At 35.3% G+C, this 18,866-nt stretch overlaps 1 protein-coding gene across 19 annotated transcripts in view; it reads right to left on the bottom strand.

Moving 5' to 3' along the window:
* Positions 1-18,866, bottom strand: part of COP1 (COP1 E3 ubiquitin ligase) — a 264,253-nt gene that overhangs the window by 79,473 nt on the left and 165,914 nt on the right. For 18 of the 19 annotated variants that reach the window (XM_031658336.1, XM_003893610.5, XM_009194948.4 and 15 more), the window contains one exon: positions 8,635-8,751. In XM_031658336.1, coding sequence (XP_031514196.1) covers positions 8,635-8,751 — 117 coding nt within the window. Of the gene's footprint in view, positions 1-1,622; positions 3,905-8,634; positions 8,752-18,866 lie in introns of those variants that run through there. The other variant, XM_031658354.1, reaches the window with a different exon arrangement.

Below are 18,866 nucleotides of genomic sequence, written 5' to 3'. Positions count from 1 at the left end.
CTGTGGTCCCAGCTACTTGGAAGGCTGAGGCACGAGAATTGCTTGAATCAGGAGGCAGAGGCTGCAGTGAGCTGAGATCACACCACTGCACTCGAGCTTGGGCAACAGAGCGAGAATAGACTTTTTAAAAAATAAGTCATGGCTGGGCGTGGTGGCTCACGCCTGTAATCCAGCACTTTGGGAGGCTGAGGCGGGCGGATCACGAGGTCAGGAGTTCGAGACAAGCCTGGCAAACGTGGTGAAACCCCGCCTCTACTAAAAATACAAAAATCAGCTGAGCACGATGGTGTGCACCTGTAGTCCCAGTTACTCAGGAGGCTGAGGCAGGAGAATCGCTTGAACCTGGGAGGCAGAGGTTGCAGTGAACTGAGACCATGCACTGCACTCCAGCCTGGGTGACAGAGCACGGCTCCATCTCAAAAAAAAAAAAAAAAAAAAAAAAAAAAATCACTACTACCACCACCAAATCATAACAACTACAAAAATCAAAACATCACTAACAGGGGCCTGGCACGGTGGCTCACACCTGTAATCGCAGCACCATGGGAAGCATGGGCAGGCAGATTGCCTGAGCCCAGGAATTCAGGACCAGCCTGGGTAACACAGTGAAAATACGTCTTTCCAAAAATATGAACATTAGCCAGGCATCGTGGCACGCTCCTGTAGTCCCAGCTATTTGGGAGGCTGAGGCAGGAGAATCACTTGAGCCTGGAAGGCAGAGATTGCAGTGAGCCAAGATTGCACCACTGCACTCCAGCCTGGACCACAGAGTGAGACTCCTGTCTCAAAAAAAATTCACTAATGGCATTACAGGAAACATTTATTTCCAGTAACATCTTTTATATATGTTCATGATTTGTTGATTTTAATTTTATCTGAAGGAAGAAATATGTTGCCCTAAATCTTCTGTGATATTTCTCAAACTAGACTGCCAAAGGTAAAGATACTGATTAAAACTTCATACTTGGCCAGACGCAGTGGCTCACATCTATAATCCCAGCACTTTGGGAGGCTGAGGAGGGCGGATCACAAGGTCAGGAGTTCGAGACCAGCCTGGCCAACATGGTGAAACCCCGTCTCTACTAAAAATACAAAAATTAACCAGGCATGGTGGTGCATGCCTATAATTTTAGCTACTCAGGAGGCTGAGGCAGGGGAATCACTTGAACTCGGGAGGCAGAGGTTGTAGTGAGCCAAGATCACGCCATTGCACTCCAGCCTGGGCGACAGAGTGAGACTCCATCTCAAAAAAAAAAAAAAAAACAAAAAAACCCCCAAAAAACCCAGAAAAACAAAAACAAAAAACTTCATATTCACTAACAGGGTCCAGTACATAGTCTATACATAGATATTAGTGGCTAAAAAAATTACATTGTGAGGCTGGGCGCGGTGGCTCACACCTGTAATAATAAGAGCACTTTGGGAGGCTGAGGTAGGTGGACCACCTGAGGTCAGAAGTTTGAGACCAGCCTGGCCAACATGGTGAAACCCCATCTCTACAAAACTAGAAAGATTAGCCAGGTGAGGTAGTGCATGCCTGTAATCCCAGCTGCTCAGGAGGCTGAGGCAGGAGAATCACTCTACCTGGGAGGTGGAGGCTGCAGTGATCTGAGACTGTGCCACTGCACTCCAGCCTGGGCATTGGAGCAAGACTCTGTGTCAACAACAACAAAAAAATTGTACTGTGGACTTTGTCACTGGGAAATGTAGGAAAATATGTATCAAAGAATAATTTAAAATTTGGTGATTTACTATTTGAATTCATCTAAAAGCATCATATACAAGTAATTACTTACAGAACACACAGTATTATCACTATATTACTGTAATGAGATAAGAAATAAACAAATCACATAATCTAAACTATTTACAGTGAGTTATAAAATACTAAATAAGCACAAACTGCAGGCAAAAATTACTGATATTACATTTTGCCTGCTTAGAAATCAGTTTCTTTCTTCTTTTTTTAAGAGACGTGGTCTTGCTCTGTTTCCATGATGGACTATAGTGGCACGATCATAGCTCACTATACCCTTGAACTCCTGGACTCAAAGGCTCAAGCGATACCCCCCTGCTTCAACCTCCCAAAGTGTTGGTATTACCAGGTGTGAGCCACTACGTCCAGCCAAGAATCAGTTTCCATAAAATAAAATGTGTACTAATTACTAGGCATATTTACGGTTGTGTTTTCTATTTACTAGGTAATATTTAGAGGCAGCGCCTTCCAAATTTTACTGGTTTTTAGAAATATAAAATCCAGCAAGCCCACACCAGAAGTAAAAGCATTAAAAAACACACTCAAAAAGTAGTACAGAATTATTTCCTCTAAATGGCCTAGTTTGCTAAGATTATACAAACTCAGCAGCTGCAAAATTATCTAAAGATACCACACATTTATTTTGAGAGAATTAATTTACTTCAATCCTCATTGATTTGCTTTACATTAATCTCTTTTTTGTACACTTCTGCTTTAAGGATTAAATGCAAATAATGGTAAGTAATGAATGACTAATAGATATGGGACATAATTTTTTAATCATTAAAAAGACATTAAAATAACTTTTAAAAACCATGTAGACATGTAAATACTGCAAATAAATCAACTGATTTATCTCAAAAATCTAGGAAATGGTTGTCTACATTAATAATGCCAGGAAAGAACTGAAAGAGCCTACCTGGGACCCTTTAACACTACTAGTGCTGCTGTCTTTGAATATCCTCAAAGACAAATTCATTATGGGAAGCTGTCAAAATCATTCAGAACCAAGTCTGATATATTGGGATTAGCATGAATGCTTGACTTTATTGAAAAAGAGAAGCATAAAAATTCATTCTAAGTAAATAATCTATGTCTGATTGAAAAGAACGTGGATTTCTCTAGCTGACAGATTCCATCTTCTATACACATACTTGTTAACTTTCATGTTCACATCTTTATTACCTTTTAATTTTTGCTTTTCTATCTTAGAAAGATCTATAAAATCTCCTAAGATACTGAAATTTGAATTCTTTTAGCATTTTCATTTTAATTAATGTATTTTGAGGCAATGTTATTATATACACAAAGCTCAGAAGATAAATGTTTTCATTCTAATTTATTCCTTTTATAACTATATTGGGACTTATAAAATTTTTTGTATGTATGATAAGAGGTGAAAGAACAAAATAACAAAATAAAAGTACAAAGAGAAACAAATTAATTGTTAACAAGCACAAATATAAGATCTAAGCAAGACAGACAGAGAAGCTTACAAGTAGCATGATGTCTCACTTCCCTGGTAGGATCCACAGTGCCCTTGCAACAGGAAGTCAAACTATAATTGGTGGGTAGCTCATATACTAATTTTCTACCTCTCAAAATTCCAAAAGCAATCTTTAAGAAAAGTATAACCTATTCCTAAAGTCAAATTTAGATGACAGGCTACATTCTAAAAAATGTTTCAATTCTAAATGAAGATGACTGAGTATCGGTCAGTTTTCTAGTAGTAAAGGCTTTTCCTGTATTAAAGGAATGTTTCAGTGAAAGGTACAATGAAAGGCAATGAATTAAGCACTATTGGCCTCACTGATGCTTTGCTGTGATACTATCCCCTGCTTTAGACCGAGGAAAATTAGCTCATACCTAACCTCAATGTGCCCTAAGCATCCATTTCCACCATCTTAAAGTGTTTACAGCCTATGCAAGATATAAAGTTAAAACTATATTGCTCAGATGCCCTTGCAGTTATGCTTCTAGACATGAATTAGATTCCATCAATCAGATGCACTTACTTAAGATTTGAAAGGTGAACATTTTATGGTTATTCTCCTTCTGCTTTGAATGTTTCTGTTTCAAGCACCATTGTAGAGATGTGGGGGTTTTCTGTTGTAGTGTTCCAGTATCTAGTTTCTAGCTTTGCTGGAGCTGTAGTGAAGGATTCCTGATTCCGTGATTACAGTAATGGCATCATGTTCTTGATTTCAATAGTACCACTTGCTGAGAAATAATAGCTCTCTTGGCCTATCTATTTGGTGATGAGCTAAGAGTCATTACAGGAAACCAAGCCTACAGAATCATTCTACAGACCTTCCAACAATAACAACAACTACAACAGCCTTTTCACACACACTATTATTACATGATGAAGAAACTGACAGATGTTTAGCTACACCTACCAAAAAGAAATAGGAGAAAACACATAATTATAGTGGAATGAAACTAGGTACATTACTATTGACAATAAAGGAATTATAAAGGAATGTTATGAACAACTTTATGCCAATAAATTAGAAAACTTAGAAAGTCTGAATTCACCTAGAAAAAGTAAACAGGCTGAGTGCAGTGGCTCACGCCTGTAATCCCAGCACTTTGGGAGGCCGAGGCAGGTGGATCACCTGAGGTCAGGAGTTTGAGACAGCCTGACCAATATGGTGAAACTTCATCTCTACTAAAAGTAGAACATTAGCTGGGTATGGTGGTGCATGCCTGTAATCCCAGCTACTTGGGAGGCTGAGGCAGGAGAATCGCTTGAACCCAGGAGGTGGAGGTTGCAGTGAGCTGAGATCATGCCATAGGACTCCAGCCTCGGCAACAGCAGCGAAAACTCCATCAAGAAAGAAAGAAAGAAAGGAAAGAAAGGAAGAAAGGAAGAAAGGGAGAGAGAGAGAGAAAGAAAAAGAAAAGAAAGGAAAGGAAAGGAAAGGAAAGGAAAGGAAAGGAAAGGAAAGGAAGGAAGGAAGGAAGGAAGGAAGGAAGGAAGGAAGGAAGGAAGGAAGGAAGGAAGGAAGGAAGGAAGGGAGGGAGAAAAGAAAGAAAAAAAGAAAGAAAGAAAAGAAAAGAAAGAAAGAAAAAAAGAAAACAAAGAAAAGAAAGAAAGAGAAGAAGAAAAAGTAAACACATTGAATTACGAATTTAAAATCTTCCCCAAAAGAATAATCCAAGCCCGGATAGTTTCTCTAATGAATTCTATCAAATATTTAAAGAAAATAATGCCAATTCTTCACAAACTCATTCAGAACGCAGAGGAAGGAACACTTTCCAACTCATTCTTTAAACCCAGTAGCTCTTTTCTGACAAAGACAGAAAATATCATCATAAGAAAACTACAGGCCAGGCATGGTAGCTCATGTCTGTAATCCTAGCACTTTGGGAGGCCAAGGCAGGCAGACCACTTGAGGTCAGGAGTTCAAGACCAGCCTGGCCAGGATGGTAAAACTCTGTCTCTACTAGAAATACGAAAAATTAGTCGGATGTGGTGGCTGGTGCCCGTAAGTCCCAGCTTCTCAGGAGGCTGAGGCACGAGAATCACTTGAATCTGGGAGGCAGAGGTTGCAGTGAGCCAATATCACGCCACTACACTCCAGCCTGGGCTCTGACAGAGCGAGATTCTGTCTATAAATGAACGTATAAAACTACGGATGAATATCCATTACTAACACAAACACAAAAGTACTTGAAAGGTTGGCTTAATATTATAATAATATTACTGTCCCATAGTATTAAGTATAGGACATTAACCTCACAATCAACCTTAACAGAAGCAGAAAAAAAGCACTTGACAAAATCTAATGCCTATTCACAACAAAAACTCTTAGCAAACTACGAGCAGATAAAAAATTACTCAAACTGATAAAAGGTATCTACAAAAAACCTCACAGCCAACACCATACTTAATTGTGAAGGACTAAATAAATACTCTTCACATATAAGAAGTTGCTTTTACCACTTCTATTTAACATTGTACTTGATCTTCTAGCTAATACAACAAAGCAAAATGTCATTCATAAATTGTTCAACTGCAGATATGATTCTACATGTAGAAAACCCCAAGAAATCCACAATAAAACAAGAATAAATAAAGAGAAGCAGTGTTAGAGATACAAGATTGATATATAAAAATCAATTGTATTTCTGTACACTATTAACAAAACAATCAAAAAATAAAATTTAAAAGCAATTCCATTCACGACAGAAATAAAAGTAACAAAATAAGAATAAATTTAACAACAGAAGTTCAAGATGTGTACACTGAAAATTACAAAACTATTGATGTTAAAAATGGCAAAGATAGTTAAAAAAGATAAAATGAATAATAGGCTAATTTAACATATGGATTTAAAACTACCAATTAAATATAGTAGTTTATCAAAATAATTCTACATTATGCCATAGCAAGGTTCATTCAAGAAAAATACAACTCAGTTTTAGAAAAAGCATAAGTATCAATTGGTGCTAAAAGGTAATTGATAAAATTCTGTTTTGCTTCTAATTAAGAAACAGTAAAGTAAAACAATTTGAATAAAATATTTTTCAAAAGTATATATTCTAAACAGCAGAACATTAAAGCTCATTCAACTAAATGAAATAGATGGGGGAGGATATCACTAGCATAACTCTACCTTAGAGGTAGAGAATGTGATAAATCATTGGAAATGAAGAAATGCAACAGGCAGATATCAAGTATAAATAGATAATCCAAACACTACTAAAAAGCTACTAGACTTAATGAGAAAAATTTATAAGGTCCCAAGATACAAGACAAATATCCAAATATGAATAAGTTTTGTCTATGCTTAGCAAAAAATATCTAAAAAAAGGGAGTGGAAAATACAATTTTATTAAAAATAACAAAAATGGTAACATATATAGGAAAAAAAATTGGCCAGAAAAGTCCAGAACCTAAAGTAAGTAAATTATAAAATCTCATTGAAAGACAGAAAACCACCCAAACAATAGCCAGGGCACAGTGATCCCAGCACTTTGGGAAGCTGAGGCAGGCAGACTGCTTGAGCCCAGGAGTTTGAGAACAGCCTGAGCAAAATGGCAAAACCCCGTCTCTATGGAAAATACAAAAATTAACCAGGCATGGTGGTGCATGCCTGTAGTCCCAGCTGCTGGTGAGGCTGAGGTTGGAGGATCACTTGAGCCAGGAAGGACCAGGCTGCAGTGTGCTGTGATCATGCCACTGTACTCAATCTGGGTGACCCTGTCTCAAAAAAAAAAAAAAGAAAACCAAACCCAAACAAATAAAAAGACACCCCACGTAACTGTGGAAAGACATACTATCACAATAAGGCCAATGCTTCTAAAATCAGCAAATAAACACAAGAAAGTCTGGTAAGAATCCCAAAAGAATTTTTATAGAATTGGAAAACTATAAATCTTAAAGCTTGCATGGAAAATTAAATGAGAAAAGTAACTAAGAAATGTATGAAAATGTAGAATAGTGGGGAAAACTGCCTAGCAGATAGTGGAAACATTTTTAAAGTAGGTTCCTATTTTCTAGGAAGGAGAAAATTTGATAATATTCATATCTGGCATTGGTACAAATTAACTAAATACTGACAAAATATTATACCCATAAATAATGGCCAGTAAGTGTCTACACACACTCAAACTCAATAAACTAAGACTATATATTTTAATTGAATACATAATATTAATAATAAAAATAACAACTATAAGAACTTTACACAAAGAATCTTTTTTCCATAATCCTCAGAAGAGCCCCGAACAGCTCTACCTCTATGTTAAAGATAAAAAACTTGGGAGAAAGTTAAAGAATTTGCTCAAGGTCACATTTCTAATCAGTGACAAAGTATTTAAATAAGACAGAAGTAGGTTCAAATGAAAACAGCACGTAATCATTAAAAATAAATTCTATATGCTAAAAAAAAGAGAATTTTGCCCACATCTACGTTAGTCCATATCCTCCTTAAACTGAACTATGAAATTATGTCAGTAGCCCAGTGACATAGTGAGTTGAATAAAAGCAAAAAGTATAGTGACATGGTTTAAATTATGCATTTCCTTTTTAAAAGTTGCTATTGTCTCCATCATATGGTGCTAGCTTGTATTTTGTAAAATCCTGATATTATTAATAAAAAATAAGACTCACCATTCAGAAGCCAAATTACAAGTATTTACTATTTTAGTAAATATTCAAGAGGGAAAAATATCAAAGATAAAAATTTTAAGGGTAGGGTGACCATTTGATTTATCATCCAACTCATGACACTTTTGTGAATGAAAGAGGGTACTAATAGTAAATACAATGGTACAAACAGTGTGAACTAGAACTGACCCAGGCAAATACAGACATATGGTCACCCTAGTTAAGAAAAATAATTTACCTAATGATTATTTGGTAATGATAATAATAGCAAACTTTTTTGAATATTTCCTATGTTAGCATGAACTCCATGATACAAGACTATGCTTATTCACTGTCCCTAGATGAGTGCTCTGTGCATAGTAGGGACTCAATAAATAATTGTTGGAAGAACAGTTTGCCTTAAAAAAAAAGTGTTCCTGTGTCTGTACAATACAGCTTAACAGTAGCTTGTTTAAATGTTATTACGACCTTAAGTTTGTGAATAAGTAATAAGCATTAACTCATGCATATAAACACTAAGAACGATGATAAAAATTAACAATTCATATCTATGTATTAAAGACAGGTGACAGAATAGTGCAATTAAGGTACAGCACTAAATGAATAATGATGGCATACTGCATATACTTTTAATTTATAGTCTAATAATGAAAACAATATTTAAACCTACAAAAGAATTATTTGTTTTAAAATGCTCTCCTATCCTTACCATGATATTCAACCAACATCAAAGGAAGACAAATCTGCTTTCATTTCTTACCTGCACAGCCGAAAGCCAAATGGTATCTGGAAGAGGGGCTGAATTTAACACAGCACACATTAGCCTTTGCCTCAATGCTTGCCACTGAGTTGTCTAGATTGGTAGACCACAGCTTCACTAAGGGCAAAGGACAATAAAAACAAAAACAGAAACAAATAATACATTAGTAAATGCTTTGATAACTTGGGAAAGTTTGCTTATTGCTCCAGAAATCTTTGTATGCCAATCTAAAACATTCAGTTTACTAGGACTAAAAGTGTTAAAGATGAATGTATTTGTTTGTTCTCACATTGCTAATAAAAAGATACCTGATACTGAGTAATTTATTAAAAAAAAAAAAAAAAAGGTTTCATTGACTCACAATTCCACATGGCTGAGGAGGACTCACAACAACGGCAGAAGGCAAATGAGGAGCAAAGTCATGTCTTACATGGCAGCAGGCAAGAGAACGTGTGCAGGGGAACTCCCATTTATAAAATCATCAGATCTCATGAGATTTATTCACTATCACAAGAAGAGTATGGGGGAAACTGCCTGCTATGATTCAGTTATCTCCATATGGCCCCATCCTTGACACATGGGGATTATTATAATTCAAGGTGAGATCTGGGTGGGGACACAGCCAAACCATATCACTGAATGACTGAATAATACAATAACATTAAAACTAAGAGAGCTTAGTTTCAATGTCAAAAATCAATATAGAAAAAAAGGTTGGGCACGGTGGCTCATGACTGTAATCACAGCACTTTGGGAGGCTGAGGCAGGAGTTAAGAGACCAGCCTGGGCAACATGGTGAAACCCCGTCTCTACTAAAAATACAAAAGTTAGCTGGGCATGGTGGTGCAGGCCTGTAGTCCCAGCTACTTGGGAAGCTGAGGTGGAATAATCACTTGAGCCCAGGAGGCAGAGGTTGCAGTGAGCTGAGATCATGCCACCAAAAAAAAAAAAAAAAAAAAAAAAGAAAGAAAGAAACTAAAAAAAAGAAAAATCAATATAGATAAATAATAAATTTATACAGAGAGGTAACATAGACCCACAACTAAGACATAAAAGACAGGAACAAAAAAAGTAATCTGGAGCTAGGTGGTATATTTGTTTTTCTTGTGTATATATATATATATCACTATATATATAGTTATATAAATACATTAGTATTATTTTTATTTCTTTCTTTCCATTTTTTTTTTTCCCTGAGACAGGGTCTCCTCACTCTGTCATCCAGGCTGGAATGCAGTGGCACATTCATGCCTCATTTCCTCTACCTCCTAGGCTCAGGTGATTCTCCCCACTCAGCCTCCCAGGTAGCTAGGTGTGTGCAACCATGCCTGGCTTTTTTCTGTTTTTTTTTTTTTTTTTTTTTTTTTTTTTTTTTTTTTTTTTTGTAAGCAAAGGGTTTCGTCACGTTGCTGAGATTGGTATCAAATTCCTGGGCTCAAGCAATCTGCCCACCTCAGCCTCCCAAAATGTTGGGATTACAGATGTGAGCCAATGGGCCCAGCCAATTTTCTTTAAATGTATGTATGAGTGTATACTGATATACATCATAAATATGAAAACGTACACAAACATCTTTAAAGCACTTGGAAACTGTTCTTATTTTCTCCTTCAATTAAGAATTTCGTGATTTTAAACTTTTATGTAGTAATTCAGTGATATGGCTTAAATACGTCTAAAGTAATATATTCTAGAATTATTTAGCTAAACTTCAAAATTTTGGTTTTGTATTTGATATGTAGTCTAATCCAGTGAAATATATTAAAATTTGTAATGATTAGGGAGAGCAAAGCTGACTAAACAAAATAGGCCTGATTTGAAAGCGGAAGCAGAAAATGAGTTGCCATTTTACAAAGGTACCAGAGCAAATATCATATCATTTTTCAACAATAAAAATGTCTTAGCAGACAACAGGATACACCCATAAAATAGATTTTCAATATATAAGTTGCCATCCTGGATGCACATTAGAATAAATAAATGAACATTAACAACGACAAAATCTTCCTATCCGTATTTCGATCTGCCCCAAAGTCCCATCCAGGACAATACCCAGATAGGGTACAAGTACTGGTGTTTTTTTAAAAAGCTCTCCAGGTGATTCTAACACGCATTTGGAGTTGGAAACCAGTATTGGGAATGGAAGTATAGAAAAAATCTTAGAATATTTTTAGAAATACTGATACAGTAACCTGTAGACGGAAGTGAAAATAAGTAAAACTGATTCCAATAAATACCACTTCCATGAAATGGGATTACATAAGAATTTATTTCAATATGTGAAATCTCCAAGTAGAAATTAATCATTATCAAAAAATGTTGCTAATTTACAATCTGATAAATTAGCTTTCCCACAGTAAACTAAGATGCTCATTATTAAAATAAGAATCATTATTATTATTAGTAGCAGTTTTTGAGACAAGGTCTCACTCTGCCACCCAGCCTGGAGTGCACTGGAATGATCATAGCTCACTGCAGCCTTGCACTCCTGGATTCAAGTGAGATCCTCCCATTTAAGCCTCCCAAATAATTGAGACTACAGGTGCACACCACCACGCCTGGCTAATTTTTTTTTTTTTTTAATGTAGAGATGGAATAAGATTTTTAAATAGCAATATTTGATTTGTTCCATGTTATTCTACAGTAAGAATGATATGCTATTTCAATCAAAACACAATCATTTGGTCAATCACGACATACAATTCTAAGATGAGATGGTTACCTGGAATTAAAAGTCAATATGCCAAACATAGCACTTAAAGATCAGATCATTAAGTGGATTTTGACTGGATTATAGTCTAACAGCCTAGGCCCAAAGGTAATTCACAATAGATAAGTATGGAGCACTTACTGTGTGCATAACCCCACTTATAATCACTAAAAACCTTTAAAAACAAGCAGTATGTATCAGCGTTTTATGTTAAATTAAATGTAAGTGAGAAAAAAAACAGTACTGAGAGAATGATAGTTAAGCTGGAAGTGTGGCAGGTCTTTTCTAATTTCATGGTAATTTTCTCAATGCAGTAATCATTAATATTATTTAAATAAGTCACAACATTAACCACCATGATTATAATTTTTAATATATAAGATATTAGAATTCAATGTAACTGTCTGAGCTACAAGTGTAACTAAGACTAAAAATACTGTAAAGATACACTGAATGAACACAGCATGGAAAAGTTGTATAGAGATTATAATAATTTCAGAGTGGTTATTAAACAAAACAGGTGTTGTGTTCCCCAAAAAGACATGTTTAAGTCCTAACCCCAGGTACTTGTGATTATCACCTTATTTGGAAATAGGGTATTTACAGATGTAATAAAGTTAAAATTAGGTCAGACTAGTTTAGGATGGGTCCTAAATCCATTGACTGGTGTCTTTATAAGGAGAGACAGATTTAGAGACAAAGGCACAGTGAGAAGAAGGCCATGTGTGACGCGAGCCGAGACTGGAATGATACAGCTACAAGCCAAGAAATGATAAGAATGACTGTCAATAACCAGAAATTAGGAAGGAGACAAGAAATAATTTTTCCCCAGAGCTTTCACAGAGAGTATGGCCCTGCCAACAATCTAATTTTGGGCTTCTGGTCTCCAGTACTATGAGAGAAAAAATTTCTGTTGTCTTAAGCCAGCCTGTTTGGGGTATGTTTTCTTATGGTAGCCCTAAAAACTAACACAACAAATATAATGAGATAATATTAAAATCTACTTAATATCCTAAGATGGCATCACAGATCGAAAGATAAAATAGTATAATCTTTGGAAGGAAGTGTAGAAGAAATCAACAAATGTGAGAAGAAACTAAGCCAAATATAAATGAAGTGATCCTCAAAATAAGGACAGTATATAAATTAATAAGAACATCTTTACTGTTACTTTTTCCTTACAAGGATGGTAGTAAGAATTTCATTTAACGTCAAAAATTTAAATTTCAGAATTTATTGATGAAAATTCCCTTCGAAAGGAAAAGTAAATTTAAAAGAAAATGTCATCTTCTGGGTGAAGAGCTAAAGCAATTAAATCAAATAAAATACACTGTATTTATTTAAATATGGCCTCCTTTGGCTCTCAGTAAATAATCAAAAGAGTAAACATTAGGAAAATCATATCATAGTTAGGAGGTTAAAACAAAGAAACATATTGTATCTAGTCGGCCATAAATTTGTTACTTAAGTGTTCTATACAAGTTTTATTTCTTTAATGTTAATGGATAAAGAAGTGTCTTTTCTTTAAGTGTCACTTAATTTTTCAGTTCAATTCTGAAATACTGAATCTTAAAAAAATCCAACTACACTACAGAATAAAGTCTATCATCTGATAATCTGTAAAATTTGGGTGAATCATTCCCTAAAGTATTTTGCTAAAATTGTTTCCAAAAATAGAGAACAAGATATTGCTTATCTATAATAACATCACAATCAGTTCCAATGTGCAAGGTTTATGTTTCTGAGTTTCTCTGACAGGGCCTACTGCATGTCTATTTGCACCAAAGTATCCTAAGAAAGAATTCATTACCAAAGAAAAATAAAACAGGGACAGAAGTTTGACACAGTAAAACAGCCCAAAGCTTTAATGAGGATGTGCAAATATGAGTTAAGTTTCATATGTAATTCTTCTAGACCCACTTCTAAACTACTGTCCAGGTCCTACAGAAAACACAAAGTTATCCACATGAGTAAAAAGGGAGAATGCTATTTCAACAAAAACTACCATAACACTGAGGGGCAATGTGTATTGTTTTATACCTCTATAAAAAGTATGAACGATTGAATACAAAGATGTAAACTTTAATACTGTTTACCAAACATAAATAAGCTTGACTCTTGAACTTCGTCAAAGGGAAACAACAGACCCTGTATTAGTAGCTAGACACTGTCATAGAGCAAACTGCCCTAAAGCTTAGTTACTTAAAGCAGCAAACATTTACTATCTCACACGGTTTTAGAGGCCAAGAATCTCAGAGCAGGTAAGCCGGGTAGTTTTGGCTCAGTCTCAACAGACTGTAGTTGAGCTGTCCACTAGGACTCTAGACTATTAGAGTCCAGTACTCTACCACTTCCAAGTTCACTCAACATGACTTTTGGCATAAGACTTCAGTTCCCCACCATGTGAGCTTGCGACAATGCGATGGTTTCTCCCAAATCGAGTGACTTCGAAGAGAGAAAATGATGAAGATAGAGGCTACAGTGTCTTTTATAACCTAATTTTAGAAGAGATATCTACTGGCCACACAGATGAAGCCTGGAACAAGGTAGGTGAAGGCGAACTACACAAGCATAAGAATACCAGGAGACAGAGATCCCTGGAGGCCATTATGGATGCTGATCAACATAAGTCTAACATTTCATTTAAATTCAGCAGAGAATATATGTAGTAAAGTTTTAACTTATAGGAAAGGACACTGCCTCTAAAGTTATAAATTATAACTGTTATCATAATGCCATTTATTAATTTACATTTACTTATTTAATCTGCTGATGAAAAAGCGGAAGCATTACAATCAGCATGAGGTTTACTAATTGATTTCTAAAATCTACCAAGACTTCATGGTTGTCACTTGTGCATTAACCTATGCAACTAATAAAATTTGGAATGAAGGGTCAGGTGTGGTGGCTCATGCCTGTAATCCCAGCACTTTGGGATGCCGAGGTGGGTGGATCACTTAAGGTCAGGAGTTCGAGACCAGCCTGACCAACATGGTGAAACCCGATCTCTATTTAAAAAAAAATACAAAATTAGCCAGCTGTAGGGGGCATGGGGCATGCTTGTAACCCCAGCTACTTGGGAGGCTGAGGCAGGAGAACTGCTTGAACTCAGGTGGTGGAGGTGGCAGTGAGCTGAGATCATGCCACTGCACTCCAGCCTGGGCAATGAGAGCTAAACTTCATCTCAAAAAAAATAAAAAATAAAAAATAAACAAATGATAATAATAATAATAAAAAGGAAATTTGGAACAAAGAAGAACCTGTAACTTCTGTTATCATACAGTCTAAATTCTTCAAACTCACATTTAAAGAAAAATACCTTTAAAGAATGTGTTTAATTCAAAGGCAAGATTATTTATTGCAAATAATTCTCAGGTTACATTTTTTTTTTTGAGACGGAGTTTTGCTCTGTCGCCCAGGTTGGAGTGCAGTGGCATGATCTCGGCTCACTGCAAGCTCCACCTCCTGGGTTCATGGCATTCTCTTGCCTCAGCCTCCCAAGTAGCTGGTACTACAGGCGCCCACCACCACGCCTGGCTAATTTTTGTATTTTTAGTAGAGACGGTGTTTCACCGTGTTAGCCAAAATGGTCTCCATCTCCTGACCTCTTGATTCGCCTGCCTCGGCCTCCCAAAGTGCTGTAATTACAGGCGTGAGCCACTGCGCCCGGCGCAGGTTACATATTTAAAAAGGAAAATATATTTCTCCAAAAGAACCTTTAAAATGACTCACGAAATTCCTTTCTGATTAGCTGCTACATATTGATGGTTCTTTAACATGCAATTATGTACATATATACTTGGAACTAAATTATTTTTAAAATACACAGCATATGTAGGAAAAATATCATTCACAAGAACTCAGTTTTTATTTAAGCAATGAAAAAAATAGCTGCTTAAAAAATTCCTGTTAAAAATTTACTAAATACAAAATATATAAAATAAGCAAAATATATTTGTATAAAAGTGATTTAAAATATTCTCTACCTATAAAGTTATCACAAAGACAATATTTTATATGATCACCAAACAGACAAGAATAATAAATACATTTAAGTAACACCAAATAATACTCTTGAGATGGGCTTAAAAGCATTTGAGACTTTTACTGCCAAGCTAAGAGAGTAAGCCAGTCTCTCTCACTGTGAGTTTACCCTGGACAACATCCAAAAAACAAAAGCAGCTATATGAGGAAACTGAAAAAGTAAACAAAAACAGTCATTTCCAGGAGAGAACTCTACACTTAAATGAAATTCAGGGGATGAAGAGTACCATTTTTCCCCCTCTCTTCTCCCTTGGCAAGCTAAAGTCAGCACCTTAAGCAGCAAACACTAAGGAAAATCCATATGTTTAGCAATGGCTTCTGCAAACCAGGGGATTGGGAATATTTTTTTACTTCTGACTTATTCTTTTCCTCCTCCAACTTTTCCCCATGGGTGGGCTTCAGTCACAGAGCTACAACAGTATAAGAAGCTAATACTCAGAGTAAAACTCTGTGTATATAAAAAGGAGCATCTATGATATAATGAAAATGAAAAAGGAGAATCCCCATTTTATTTTTCTTATCTATTCTCTTGCTTCTTTGCCCTTGTGGCAGGCCCTACTAACAGAATTCAGCAGTAGACTGGGCACCAAAGTCTCCTAAAATGAAACAACCCAACTTTCTTGACAAAGGATCAGTAAAATGGGGCCCTGGGAGATAAAGAGTAAGGAAGAAACCTGGAAAGAAAGTTCTGGAGAAGGAGATTCTACAGTTCTGTGCATTCACTGGCACAGTCACTTCTGAGCTGTGTATGTGCAAGATGGACACGAAGCACAGCAGCAAATGCTACGTGCATTGAACTACAGTTGAAAAGACGACCCAAGTCCTAAAGTAAGCTCTAACTGGCATGTGTATTAGGCAGACTCAAAGTACCACAGCAAAAGCTCTGATAACTGAACTGATTGTTTCCTTTGACAAGGCAAAAATAACCTAGGGAAGGCAAGACAGAATTTACAGTCTAAATCGAAGCCAACTGATCACCTACTAAGAAACGAACCAACAAACAAAAACCTAACATTTCCCACACAATTTAAACAGGACCCAACATCTTATAACATAATATTCAAAATGGCTGAGACAACCTCAAAAGTATTCAACATACAAAAACCCAGGAAAATGTGAAGAATTTTCAAAGGAAAACACAATTAACAAAGGTCAGTCCTAAGGTTTAGATGCTGGATCCTAAGATATTAAATGAAATTGATTTTAAAGCAACTATTGTAATTATACTCCATGGGGTAAAAATAAACTTAAAATTAATGGAAAGATAGAAGTACTCAGAGAATATATAGAAACTATTTTTTTAAAAAAAGAATAAATGAAATTTTTTTGCAAAATGGAGATGACAGATGAAGGAATCATGAGCTAGAAGACAGAACAACAGAAATTACCCGATCTGAAGAGAAAAAAATATTGACAAGAAAAAGACAGAGTATGAGGCCTGTGAGACAAAACGAAAGGGTCTAATACATTAACATAATTAAAATCCCAGAGGAGAGGAAAAAGAGATTACTATCAATAGTTTGATGAGTATGTGGCAAAGTAGTTTTCAGAGGAATACTGACAGGGATAGTGATATTATATATTAACAAATGATTCAGTCCACCAAGAAGACATAACAATCCCAAATATATTTATGCACTTAACAATAGAGTTTCAAAATGTATCAGGTAAAAACACACTTACACACAAAACAGGTAACTGAACAGAGAAATAAAATCAGACTTTAACATTTCTGTCTCATAATCAAAAAAACAAGGAGACCAAAAAAACAGCAAGCGTACAGAAAATCAGAAATACACTAGCAAAAACTTTGATCTGACACTTACAGAACACTCACCAAACAGCATTTATAGTACAGTTTCTTTTCAATGCATTTGAAATATTTATCAAGGTAGTTCATATTCTGGACCATAAAAAAATAATAAATTAAAAAATTAAAATAATGTAAAATATGTCATTTAACTATAAAAGGATTAAGTTATAAATCAGCAACAGAATGATTTCTGAAAAGTTTAAGAAAATTTAAAAATACTTTAATCCATAGATGAACAAGAGAATAACAAGAGAAATCAAACAGAATTTTACACTGAATGGAAAAGCAAATATAATAGTCACAAAAATAATATAACAGCAAATAGTCAAGAAAACTTGTTTGCAAATTGTTTCAAAATTTGCTCAAGTAGTGTTTAATGGGAAAGGTATATAACAAAAAATGTTCAGATTAAAAAAGACAGAAATATCAAATGACATAAACTTCAATCTTCAAAAAACTAGAAAGAGGGGAGGAAATTAAACCCAAAGCAAGAAGAAAAATGGGCAGAAATCAATGAAATTAAAAATAGAAAAATACAGAAGAATCAACAGACCAAAAGTTGAGCATTTGAAAAGATTAAGAACCTAATGCCAAGGTGACCTAAATTAATAAACAATAAATAAACCAGAAGACACAAAATACCAGTTATCAGGAATAAAGGACAGGACATGACTTCATCACAGCTTCTCAGAGGAAATGGAAAAAAGAAAAAAAAAAAAAAGCATGGCTACAAACCCTAGCGATATAGTATATTACAAATATAGACAGTTTCCAATTTAAATAGCTCAACAACTTATGATTTTTTGACTTTACGATGGTGAGAATGCAATGTGCATTCAGTAGAAATCATACTTCAAATTTTGAATTTTAATATTTCACAAGGCTAGTGGTATGTGGCATGATACTCTTACTTGTATTATTCAACACTTTATTGTAAATAGTCTTTGTGTTAGATTATTTTGCTTAACTGTAGGCCAATGTAAATATTCTGAGCACATTTAAAGTAGGTTAGGCTAAGCTATGATTAGGAGTATTCCATTTTCAATTTATGATGGATTTATTGGGACCGTAATCCCATTGTAAATGGAGGAGCATTTTATGTATTTTGATGTCCATAAATCTCACAACAAATAAAATGGATCAATTCCCTGAAAGAAATGAACTGTCAAATTTCACTCAAGAAGAGACAGATATGTTTATTGGTCCTGAATCTACTAAAGAAATTTAATTCTTAGTTAAAATCTCCAAAGAAAACAACACACCCAGAAAGCTTCACTGACAAATTCTGCCAAACATTTAAGAACAAAAGAATAGTAATTGTAAACAATCACGTCGAAGAAAGAAAAACACACAGCACATATGTGTTTTATGAGGCCAGCATTACCCCAATATCAAAGTCACAAAAAATTACAAAAACAGAAAAATAAAGACCAGTAACCCTCAAAAACACAGATGCAAAAACTTCACCCTCTAAAAAAAACTAGAAAACCTAGAAGAAATGGATAATTTCCTGGACACTTACACTCTCCCAAGACTAAACCAGGAAGAAGTTGAATCCCTGAATAGATCAATAGCAGGCTCTGAATTGAGGCAATAATTAATAGCCTACCAACCAAAAAAAGTCCAGGACCAGATGGATTCACAGCCGAATTCTACCAGAGGTACGAG

Source organism: Papio anubis, chromosome 1 (genome assembly GCF_008728515.1).
Source record: "Papio anubis isolate 15944 chromosome 1, Panubis1.0, whole genome shotgun sequence".
Lineage (NCBI taxonomy): Eukaryota > Metazoa > Chordata > Mammalia > Primates > Cercopithecidae > Papio > Papio anubis.
This window is presented reverse-complemented; position numbering and strand designations above follow the sequence as displayed.